General features: G+C 54.0%; 1 protein-coding gene across 3 annotated transcripts; it reads left to right on the plus strand.

Annotated features, from left to right (window-relative positions):
* Positions 1-1085: 1085 nt before the first annotated feature.
* Positions 1086-10816, plus strand: Prmt1 (protein arginine methyltransferase 1). Of its 3 annotated transcripts, XM_055613442.1 has the most exons (11): positions 1090-1175; positions 3228-3281; positions 3770-3871; positions 5088-5243; positions 5352-5415; positions 7299-7441; positions 8091-8178; positions 8264-8379; positions 9314-9464; positions 9953-10074; positions 10591-10816. In XM_055613442.1, the coding sequence occupies exons 1-11, from the start codon at positions 1140-1142 to the stop codon at positions 10672-10674; spliced, it is 1116 nt and encodes a 371-aa protein (XP_055469417.1). In that variant the 5' UTR covers positions 1090-1139; the 3' UTR covers positions 10675-10816. The 3 variants fall into 3 exon arrangements, with proteins under 3 accessions (XP_055469418.1, XP_055469417.1, XP_055469419.1); XM_055613443.1 differs by lacking the exon at positions 3228-3281 and having other exon boundaries at positions 1086-1175; XM_055613444.1 differs by lacking the exons at positions 1090-1175; positions 3228-3281 and adding an exon at positions 3490-3589.
* The last annotated feature ends 1217 nt before the right edge of the window (positions 10817-12033 follow it).

The raw sequence follows: 12033 nt of genomic DNA on the forward strand, positions 1-12033 counted from the left end.
AAAAGAATTCATACTGGCTGGGCAAGGTTTTCTCACGCCTTAAATCCAGCTCTTGGGAGAAAGCAAAGTAATTGAATGTTAGGAGTCGGACGGAAGCAAGTCGGATGTGCACGCATACCTTCTGCGGAGGCCTGACTTGGAGGGGCTCATTTGGGAGTTTAAAGGATCTTATGCTTGGACCAAGGACTGATGGGACAGAAGGCAAAAGGCCGATGTGTCCATTCTCAGTTAAGGAGTAACTCTTTGCAGATTCAGGGAACCTTCCTAGAGGAGGTGGCATCCAAATTGTCGGTGACTGACGCGTAGGAGTTGGCCAGACAAAGGATGGATGATAGACGTTTCCCGCAGAGGACCTACAAGCCACGAGGAGGCCACAGGTCTTCAGAACTTGGCGCCGTCCGTACAGGGGTGGGAATCATCGCACTGGCGCTCACGGCCATTCAAGCTGGTCTCGGAACCCCACACTAGAATGCGCCCCCGTCCACCTCCAGGGATTAGAAGTTTCTCTAGAGCTCAACGTACCCACGCGCCCTAGTTCTTGCAGAAAGCCTCCCAACAAGGGAGACGCCATGGTGATGACTGACATTCCTGAGGGCCAGTGGCGGCTGCCCAAAGGCGGCTTGTCTACTCGTGGGCCAATGGCCTCTGTGTTTCTTGGCCGGTCGCTTGGACAGGGTGGAGAAAGAGCCGCGGCCGTCGCCTTTGCTCAGCCAATGGCAGCGAGGGAGAAGCGGACCATCTTAATGATAGACAGCTCCGTTTTCCGACGTCCGCTCAGCGCGTAGCCCGCCGGGAAGCTCCGAGGCGGAGCTGGGAGGAAAGGGGCGGGAAGACCCGCTGGGCTCGACCCAATCGTCTCACGTGCTGGTGGAGACAGACGGACAGTTGTTCCCTTCCTAGCGGATAGGAGGGGGCGGGCCTTTGTACGCTGGGGGGGGCGGGCATTGTCAGGTTTGACCGACCCGTCTCTCAGCCAATCGCAGCGTGACACTCTCAGATGGACGGCTGTTCTGGCCAATGAGGACTTATGGCGGGGCACCGGGGGCTGGGCGGCGGACCCTCTGGTAAAAGGCGGTCCCCGGTCGGCGGGGGGAGCGAAGAGAAGGGGGGGTCTCGGAGGCCGGAGGACTCGGGTGAAGATGGCGGCAGCCGAAGCCGCGAACTGCATCATGGAGGTGAGTAGCTGGGCTCTCTAGGCCCGGGGGTCATCGCGCGACCGGCGCCCCACGGTCCGAACCGTGGGGACGGGGCCTTGGGTGTGTCGAGCCTCGCGTAGGTCCTCAAAGGAGGATGTGTTGGATGGTGACGGGGGTGACCTCGGCTCTCGGGGCTCTCGGGGCTTTGGGAGCCGCAGCCGAGCCGAGGACCGTCGCACGTGTCTGCGGGCCGTGGGGACCTTTCCGCTGGGCCGCACGTGGTGGCTCGGCGGAGCCTGGGGAGGGGGTGTGCCGCTCCAGGGCCCCCGCGGGCTCCACGTGCGGGACAAAGGCCCCGCCCCCGGGCCGATGACCTGGGCTGCGCTCACGGGGTCCTGGGGTCGCCGCCTGCCCTCCCAGGCTGGGCTGGGGACGCCCATGCGCCCTGGGCTCCGTGCACCCGCGTGGGTCCGGAGAGCATCACCTTGGGCCTCCGATTCCTCAGCTCTAGGTTACCCTTGTGCAGCCGGGAGGGGGATGGGCAGGGCCCTGTGACCTCCCTCTAAGGAGATAGTGGGCCATCTCCACCGAGGAGATCGGATCCGGCGCCGGGCACCCCCTCGTGGTCATTATGGGCGTGAGAGGGGCGTCTTTTTTTCATGGGGCGTGGCTGAAAGCCCACCCCTCGGGGGATAGCCCTCGGGTCGCTGGCCAGAGATCGGCCTTGGAGGTGAAGGAGTGTCACGGGGCCTTAACCCTCACTGAGCTCCTTTTTTTTCTGCAACTTTGGGATGGCAAGGAACCCCTTTTTGAACATTTGTACGTTTGCCTAATTTCCCCCCAAAAAGGGAATGAAATTCCAGCACTTGGCTTGCTTGCTCCCCAGTCTACCTTTTTTGGTTTTTCGAGACAGGGTTTCTCTGTGTAGCCTTGGCTGTCCCAGTATTCGTTCTGTAGACCAGGCTGGCCTCAAACTCAGAGAGCCGTCTGTTATGCCTCCTGAGCACGCCAAAGCCGTGCACCACCACCACCCAACTCCAGTCTACTTTTTAAGTAGCTTGAACTCACGCTGTAGCCTTGGCTGTCGTTGAACTTCCTTCCTTGAGTCTCCTGAGCCCCTCAGGTGACAGGCTCTCACCACCAGGACTGGAAGGCAGGTCCCAGTCTCAGGTTTCAAGCACTCTTCCGCCGGTTGTCAGCCGCTGATACCCGTCTGTACTATTGAAAATAGGCCCACATGGGAAACCCCCTCACTGACTGTGGGAAACGGAGAGCTTGGTGGCCATAGCCTCTCCGGAAGCCTTGTCTAGAAGTCATTGATGGGATGTAATCTGATGGGGTCCATGCCTCTTCAAGTTCTCTGGAGAGGAGGGTCAGTTGTGGGGACACCTGAAGTAGATAAGGGATCACATAGCTAACAGGGTCACTGCAGTGACCCCGGGACTTGTGGCCAGAGAAAAGAGAAGGCTGTTTCAATGTGGGGACCCAGGTGAGGTGTGAAGGAGGGCCTGATCCCGCTTTCCAAGGTATGCAGAGGGCCAGGTAAAACACAGCTGCCTCCATTTGTGTGTTCCCCAGGTTGAGTAGTGTGGTACGCCACAGCTCTCTAATGGAATCCTCTTAGGCCAGATGACAGGATTGTGGTGGAGCAGCCAGGTGCCCAGCACCTAGCCCCTCCCTCCAGTTTGTTCATTTGTTCATGGCACTTCAGCCTAGAGTGTGTGGGTGTGGGTGTGGGTGTTTCAGGAAATGTCACCTAATCTGGGGGGGATTAGGTACTGAAGGGGAGCAACAGCTGGCAGTGCCCATGTGCCCGGATGGGGTAGGTATCTGTGGCCAGGCACCTGACTAGAGAAGGACAACACGGGGCTAGCCACCATCTATCTCTTCAGCCAACAGCTGGGACAGGAGGCCTTCTTCCCTTTCCTCCCTCCTCCTCTCCCTTCTCTACCCAACTGCAGCCTCATTGCTTGCTCCTGCTTTCACCACTCCCATGTCCAGAAAAGGCCAACCTGCAAAACACTCTCTGCCCCACAGGCCTTCCCCAGCCACCCCAGTAGCTAATCCTTTTTCCCTGTTACTCTCTCCTAGAATTTTGTAGCCACCTTGGCTAATGGGATGAGCCTCCAGCCGCCTCTTGAAGAAGTAAATATCCTTTTGTGAGACCCCAGCCCAGCCCACTTCCACATAAAGCTTACCTTGCTTTATCCGGCTCCCCAAGAGGTCTAACTGTCCTCTTGATCCAAACCAGTTTCCTCTCTGTGGCCCCTAAACACATAGGGCAGACCCCTTCCTGGCCCCGGCTGGCTCCCCCAGAACCATGGCTGCTTCCTTAACTCCATCTCCAGCCCCCCTCCCCTGCCCTCCATGTGTCTACTCTGGCTCTACCCTTCCACCCCTCCCTCCCCAGCTGTGGGCTGAGCTAGAGATGGGCCATAGAGCCTGGAGAGATGGTAGGCGAGGCGGCTTTTCCCTGGATGGTGCTCTGGGTGGGTTCTGGAAGTGGAAACATTACCTGGGGAAGAAAGATGCTGGGGGGGGGGGGTGCTATAGGGCTGGCTATAGGGTTGTCCGAAGGTTGAGGAAGCACTTAGAGCCCCGCTCTGACCCTTGTGCCACTCCCCCTCTTCCAGGTTTCCTGTGGCCAAGCAGAAAGTAGTGAGAAGCCCAACGCTGAGGACATGACATCCAAAGACTATTACTTTGACTCCTATGCCCACTTTGGCATCCATGAGGTGAGTAAAGATGGCCCTAAAGCCAGTCTGTCCAGGAGGGCTACTGCTACCCATCTGCCTCTGGTCCACTGCTTTGGAGACTGAGTCCCCCAAGGCCCTGTAGGGCAGCGCTCTGTTTGGGATAAGAGTGTTGCTGCTCCTGTGTGCCCCAGACCTGGAGGTGAGGTCAGGCCATGCTGGACTCTGATGCCCTCTAATGATTGGCAGTGGGACTGCGTCCACTGCGCATGCTACACTACAAGCCTTTTGATGGCAAAGATAGGGCTCAGTGCAACTGAAATGGCATCCTGAGGAAGCCTTGTCTTTTCGTGGGCCTTTGAAAGAAAAAGAAACTGGGCCAAGGTCTGGGAATGTGGCTAAGTGACAGCAGTTGCCTAGCACATGCTGGATCCTGTCCTTTCTTCCCAGCATCAAAAAGGGAAAATTTGGAAATATGCATAAAACAAAATTGAAGTTTTGGGGGCCTGGGGACATACTTCACTTATTAAAGGGCTTGCCATGCAGAGTTTAATCCCCAAAACCCACTTAAAAAGCCAGACCTAGGGCTGGCAAGATGGCTTAGTGGGTAAAGGTTTCTGCCACATAAGCTTGCCAACCTGAGTCAGATTCCTGGAGTTCAGGGTGGGTGGGGAAAGTTGTCCTCTGGCCTCTGTGTGCCTGCATGCTGAGTAGTGTGTGCTTGTGTCATCTCAGCTCTGGGAGGTAGAGGCAGGCTGCCCTGGGCTTGTGGCTAACCAGCCTAACCCAGTTGTGCAGCTGCCCAGGTCTCAGTTACCATGTCAGGAAACAAGGTGGCTGGGACTTGAGAGGAGACGCCAAGGGTTGATTGACTTCTTGTTTCATGTGCTATGCAACAACCTACCTGCTGTTTGTCTCTGTCTGCTCTCTTTAACTTGTTTGAGCCTGCCTTAAACTTATGTTCCTTCTGCCTAAGTTTCCTAAACAGCCTAAGATGACAGGCCAGTACCATGATGCCTTCTGGTGATCTAGGCTGGCCTTGAACCCAAGATAATTCCTGCCTTAGCCTCTGATTCATCCCTGGGACTTGGGTGGCACTGATTAAACTTGGCCAGTGTGGGTTTTCGCTGCAACGGAAGCTTGCAGAATAGAAAGGAACTCTCTGAGGAGTCTAAACGCCAGCCTTGCTGACCACTGGTATGGTGGTAGCATCCAGGCTTGTGTGCCCCTCACTCTGGTCCTCTATTTCCATGCCCAGGAGATGCTGAAGGATGAGGTGCGTACCCTCACATACCGCAACTCCATGTTTCACAATCGGCATCTCTTCAAAGACAAGGTGGTGCTGGACGTGGGCTCAGGCACTGGCATCCTCTGCATGTTTGCTGCCAAGGCAGGAGCCCGCAAGGTTATCGGGGTGAGTCTCGAGGCAAAGGGCCTGCTGGGGCTTGAGCTGATTGGGGGCTGGAGAGGGTACACAGGGCAAGGACTGGACTCAGTCTCACCCTCCTTTCTCTTGCCTTAGATTGAGTGTTCCAGTATCTCCGATTACGCTGTGAAGATTGTCAAAGCCAACAAGTTAGACCATGGTGAGAAGGGGGAAGGAGGATACTGCAGCCAGCTTCTTGGGGGCCTCAGTGCAGAGTTAGAGAACACAGGGGACAGCTAGTGGCTCCTCCATGTTAGAGGATAGTGAGTCAGGGTGTCGGGCCGGGTGCTTTAGGGTTTTGGCGAGGATGTTCAGGGAGGATGGTCAGCTTTGGGGCTTCCCTCGTGCAAGGGTGTCCCATCCCTCAGTTGTCATGTCTAGGGCCTGCCTCATGTCTAGAGCCTACTCTGATCATGGCTGACGCTTTCTGAGACCCCTGCACATGCTGCCAGTATGTCCACAGCTTCCTCCAAGGCCTTGTTCATGACTCACATGTACACATGTTAAGATTGTCTGTTAGAGGCCTTTAATCTGCCTTAGACATTGAATTCTGGCATATGCTATTTCACATCAAACTAGTTTTTGATGCAGTTAGCTTTTTTTATTTACTTGGAGACAAGGTCTCACTGTGTAGCCCTGGATGTCCTGGAACTCACTATATAGACCAGGCTGGCCTTGAACTCACAGAGATCCACCTGCCTCTGCCTCCCAAGAGCTGGGATTAAAGATGTGGGCTCCCAAACTCAGCCTGCAGTTAGCATTATAAAAGATGGGAGTTCTAAACTCTGAAGGTCCTGGTGGTATATATTCTGTCATTCCATTCCTTGGAGGTTGAGGTCCGGGACAGGCTACATAGGGTACTCTGTTTTAAAAAAGGAAAAAATATGAAAGTTAGTTAGGAGTTGCCATAGTCTTTTCAAAGGGAAAGGCAGGCAGGGGCAGGTGTGAACTACTAGGGTCTGGGTGACGGTGCTCACTTTAAAAGTTGTTTTTGTACTTAACTAATAAGTGACTGCAGACTTGGTGATCTGCATTTGAAGGCAAGATTTTGTGGAATGTCACTTGGAAGCTTCACTGACCCCTTTATATTTGGGTTTTGGAGCTGGAGAGGTGGCTCAGTGGTTAAGAGCATTGTCTGCTCTTCCAGAGGTTCTGAGTTCAATTTTCAGCACCCACATGGCGGCTCACAACAGCTATATCGTTGTGAGCTGTATTATCTTATTAGCTATATTATCACCGCTATCATGGGCTTTATAGTGTCCTCTTCTGTCATGCAGGCGTACGTGCAAATAAAGTGCTCCTGTGTGTAACTAAATCTTAAGAAGCCTCCGACTCCTAAGTAGCTGGGAGGTGACACCTTTGTGCCACCATGCCTGGCTGGCTATATAGTTTTTGTTGTTTTAACACTTTATGTATGGGGGGTGCTCCAACAAGGCCTATGTGGAGGTGAAAGAACAAATAATTGGAGTCAGTTCTCTCGTTCTACCCTGTGGGCCCTGGGATTGGAATCCAGATCACTGAGCTTGGTGGCAAGCTCCTAATCCACCGAGCCAACCCCACTTGCCCTTCTTTTAAAAATGGTGCCACACCTTTACTTACTGTTTCAAGTCTACTGAATAGAAAATATATTTCATCTGAGCATTGCTAGGAATGGAAACCCAGACCTGGAGAGTGTTAAGCTTGGCCTCGGGGTTGAGGATTTAGCTCTAGTGGTAGACGCAAGGCCCTAGGTTCAGTCCTCGGCTCTGGGGGAAAAAAAGACAAAAGAACAAAAAGACCAAAAAATAAAAAACAGGGTAACTAGCTTAGGCTTTTAGCAGAGCCCCTCCCAGCCCCACAGACAAGGCATGAAGCTGTTACTGCCTGTACCTGGGTGCCTTGAGTTGGGCCTGATCTATCTAGCAAGTTCCAGGCCAGCCAGAGCTTCATAATGAGACCATTTCAAAAGACAGATGGCGGGTGCTTGACCAGAGTTCTGTGTGGGTGTCTGGAGCCATCTTGCCAGTCCTCACCCTGGCTGGCATGCGGTTCCTGTGGTTGCAGTGGTGACCATCATCAAGGGCAAGGTGGAAGAGGTGGAGCTGCCCGTGGAGAAGGTGGACATCATCATCAGCGAGTGGATGGGCTACTGCCTCTTCTACGAGTCCATGCTCAACACTGTGCTGCACGCCCGTGACAAGTGGCTGGTGAGGCGTGGGGGTCCCCACAGGGCTGCGTATGTGTTGGGGTATGATAGGTACAGGCTAAGAAGGCAGCAGCAAAGAGGGCCCACCAGGTATTCGTGTGGAGTGGGCCTTCCCAGGAAGAGGGGACTGAAGGACTGGCACACGCCTTTAATCCCAGCCCTTGGGAGGCAGAGACAGGCAGATCTCTGAGTTTAAGGCCAGCCTGGTCAACCTAGTGCCAGCCAAGGTTACAAAGAAAAACCCTGTCTTGAAAAAACCAAAAAAAAAAAAAAAAAAAGAAGAAGAAGAAGAAGAAGGCCGGTGCAGAGGTCTTGTATCAGGAGTGGTTCTGCTGTGTGAAAGCAGAAAGGAGATGAAAGGGCAGTGGGAGTTGGGAGGAACCCAAAGAGGGTTTGGAGGGCACTGTACAGAATGGGGAGGTGGACCTCTTTCCCCTGGAGTGTTTCCAGAATCCCAAGAACTGTGGGACAGCCTGGGCTCTGGGTGCCCTGTGGCTGCTGCATAGGGACCAGACTCAAGGATAAGAGTGAGGCACAGACAGCTAAGGGGTCTCTGGAAGGTGATGGTGAGCCAGGGAGCCGGGTAGGGTGGACAGTTGGGTCTGCTAAGATGGTGGTAGTCTCTTACTTTCACCCAACCCCTCCCTCAGGCACCTGATGGCCTCATCTTCCCAGACCGGGCCACCCTTTATGTGACAGCCATTGAGGACCGACAGTATAAAGACTACAAGATCCACTGTGAGCTGGGCCTGTGGTAGTGAGGGCAGGTGGGTGTCAAGGGTGGGACCTGGATTCCATAGCTCACCTGATTCTCTGTACCTAGGGTGGGAGAATGTATATGGTTTTGATATGTCCTGCATCAAAGATGTGGCCATCAAGGAGCCCCTGGTGGACGTGGTAGACCCAAAGCAGCTTGTCACCAACGCCTGCCTCATAAAGGTAACTCAGAGTAGTAGGGGTTCCAGGTCCCTGACCTGGCCGTTAGAGGCATGGGGAAGATAATAGGGCCCACCGTCTGAGGTGTGAGGACCATGGTTGGTACTGAATTTCAGATAGCAAGGACACAGCAGGTAGAGTGCACTGAGACAAGCTGCCTCAGCAATGATGGAAGCAGCTGGCATGTGAGGGGGCCTCTGCCTGGTGGTCAGTGCAAGGAACCCTGTGAGGCCCCCTGGCAGCACAGCACAGACAGGCAGAGCTGGTTTATGGGGGTAGGGGTGTCTGCCTGGGGGGTTGCTGGTTTGCTGTGGTTCCTTCTGTTAATTTGTTAGGTGCCTGTGGTCTGAGGATCAGGAGTCGGTACTGGAGAGATGGTGGCTCAGTGCTTAAGAGTACTTTTTGCTCTCTCAGGGAATGTCAGGCAGCTGCTCACAATACAGTTTATAACTCCTGGTTCCAGGCATGCAACACCCTAGCCTCACTGGTCATCTCCATGCCATGGTTCTATAAACTCAAGCAGACTCACACATACAGAAATAGTATTATATATGTTTAGTGTGTACCAGTGTTTGTCTGCGTGTAGGCCTCAGCACCAGGTATATGCCTGATGCCTGTGGAAGAAGGCACCAGGTCTGGAACTGGAGTTAGACAGTTGTGAGCTGCCCTTGGATGTACTGGGATTTGAATCCAGAACTTCTGGGAAAGGAGCCAGTACTTTTAACCACTGAGCTATCCCATCAGCACCCATAAATAATCTTTAAGGGCCAGCCTAGGCTGCATAAGACCCTATTTCAGAAAGTGGGGCAGGGGGAGTTGTTCTGTGGTGGGAGGGACCTGCCGGCAGCGGTTATCAGGAGCAGGGCGGGCTCTGAGCGCTGGGCAGCAGTTATCGCAAGCGGGGCGGGCTCTTAGCGCTGGGCTTGCCTTTTGGCAGGAGGTTGACATCTACACAGTCAAGGTGGAGGACCTGACCTTCACCTCCCCCTTCTGCCTGCAAGTGAAGAGGAATGATTATGTGCATGCGCTGGTGGCCTACTTCAACATTGAGTTCACCCGCTGCCACAAGAGGACCGGCTTTTCTACCAGTGAGGACAGTGGGCTGTGCCAGGGGCAAAAGAGCATGGTTGAAGTTTCTGTGATGAGCAGGGGATGAGCCTTTGGGGCTTACAACCCTCATAGAGCCACTTGGGAACCAGGGCAGAAAGCTGTCAAGGTTTAAGACCAGTCTGGGAAAGTTGGTGATACCCTATCTCAGAAAAGCACAGAGCCTGCCTGGGTTCACTTGGGGGGACCTGGGGCATGGCTCAGCTCTAGAGTGTTATCATAGCCTGTGATTCTGCCCGTGGGCTCCACCGTTGATCCCAGTAAGAAAGGGGGTGAGTGGGGCCCTGAGGACCTGTTTCAGCCTGGCTGTTCGTGGTTTAGAGTCTGATCCCAGTGTAGCTCTCTAAACACAGGCAGGATACAGGGACCAGAGCCCTCAGAGCCTTGCTGGTAGAGACCTGTGGGGCACTAGCTAGTTTTGCATGCTGGCACTGAAGCAAAGGCTGGGACTGACCATGCCACCTTTCAGGTCCTGAGTCCCCATACACACACTGGAAGCAGACTGTGTTCTACATGGAGGACTACCTAACGGTGAAGACTGGAGAGGAGATCTTTGGCACCATTGGCATGAGGCCCAACGCTAAAAACAATGTGAGGCTCAAAAGAGTACAGAAAAATCAGGGTCTGGGTAGAGTTGGGCAGTGTGAGCCTGGGGAGTATAGGAAGTACTTTAGGAAGTCCCAGCATGGCTGCTGGGTCCAGTGATAAGCCTTGCTCAGTACCCTCCCTGTGGGCACAGCAATCACCTCACTGCCTGTACATGTCAAAGTGGCAGATGCCAGAGAGCAGGTGATAGAAACAGCCCTCAGTGGCCCAGCCTTACTCTCTGGGTGGGTGCTTGCAGGGGACCAGAGACAGTGGAGGGCTGAGAAAGTGAAGGAGAAGCCCCGGGAGTCTGCCTTATAGGTGCTGGGTGGCGTTGCTCTGTGTGGCAGAAACTGATCCAGACTGGGCTCTGGTGATGGCTGGGGAGCATGGGTGAAGATGACCTATGGTGCTGTCATTAAGCCAGGGTTCGGGGTCTGCAGTGAGCTAGCAGGAGTTGGAATACACTTCACCTTGGCCTGAGGGCACGTCTGAGCCTTATCTCCCACCTTTTCCCTTCAGCGCGACTTGGACTTTACCATCGACCTGGACTTCAAAGGTCAGCTGTGCGAGCTCTCTTGTTCCACCGACTACCGGATGCGCTGAGGAGGCGCCAGGATGGCCCTCCTGCAGAAGAGGGCTTAGGGGCTGGGCTTTGGGGGATGGGAGGGTACATCGTGACTGTGTTTTTCATAACTTATGTTTTTATATGGTTGCGTTTATGCCAATAAATCCTCAGCTGACCATGCCACTGCTTGCCCTGGGCTGTGGTGGTTGGGGAGCCTCTCACTGCCTGGGGAACTTCTATTTTAGGTCTAGGGATGTGTTCCTCAGGCAAGGCCATTTCCTCCTCACCTGCCTTCAGCTATTGTAACCTGTCTGTGATCCTTTGAGGCCAAAGAACTGAGTCTATTTGAGCCTTCACCTGCTTTCAGTTATACTGGATTGTGGTTTGGAGGCCATATCTCCTCCAGCTGAGTCTGCCTCCCACGTCCTGTCCTGCCTAAGCTGTTTCTGTTTTCTTGGAGGGGTGTGGTTGAAAGAGGGTTTCTCTGTGTGGCCTTGGCAGTCCTGGAACTAGCTCTGTAGACCAGGCTAACCTCCAAATCACAGAGATCCACCTGCCTCCGCCTCTTTTGTGCTGGGACTGAAGACCTGCACTATGGTCCTGTGCCATATGGTTTTGGTTAGGCACACGCACACACAGGATTTCTCTGTGTGGCGGTGGCTGTCCTGGACCTTACTTTGCAGATTAGGCTGGCCTCGAACAGATACCTACCTGCCTCTGCCTCCCAAGCACTGTGCCTTGGGATTAAAGGCATGTGCCACAACTGCTCAACATTTTAAAGGTATCTATGTTTTGTCTGCATGTATGCCTGCACACCAGCAGAAGGCATCAGTTCACAATATATGGTAGTAAACCACCACATGGTTGCTGGAACTTGAACTCAGAACCTCTAGAAGAGCCAAGCACCCAGTGCCCTTACCTCCATCCTGTACCCTTTCTAAGTAGTCTGGTTCATTCCAGAGACCCCAGGCTACCTTCCCCCTCGTGTCTTCAGGAGTAAGGGTGAGATCAGTGTCCTGATCCACTAGTGTTTAGGGAAGTTGAGTCACCCTGGGCAGGGAACAGGCAGGAACTGGGATCGTATTTGGCATGGCAGAATGGGGTTGGGTCATTAAAGCCAGAGCTCACTTAGACCTAGGCTCTAGGATGCCCTTAGACAAAAAAAAAAAGCCAGTGTGCTCTGGCTTTCTGCCCTGTACCTGAAGGTTCTTCAGCCACACTAGCTTCCAAGTCCTGCTAGAGAAGCCTGAGCATAGGACCATCACAACTCCCCACCTGCCAGATGACAGCGGTTGTCTGTCGGGGTGTACCCAGAGGACCACCGGATCCATGGTGGACAGTGGAATAACACCAGGCTAACGTACATCTGTGCTCATTGTGTGCGGTCCCTCTGTCTA

The sequence above is a fragment of the Psammomys obesus genome, unplaced genomic scaffold (assembly GCF_907164565.1).
Source record: "Psammomys obesus unplaced genomic scaffold, mPsaObe1.curated_primary_1811, whole genome shotgun sequence".
Lineage (NCBI taxonomy): Eukaryota > Metazoa > Chordata > Mammalia > Rodentia > Muridae > Psammomys > Psammomys obesus.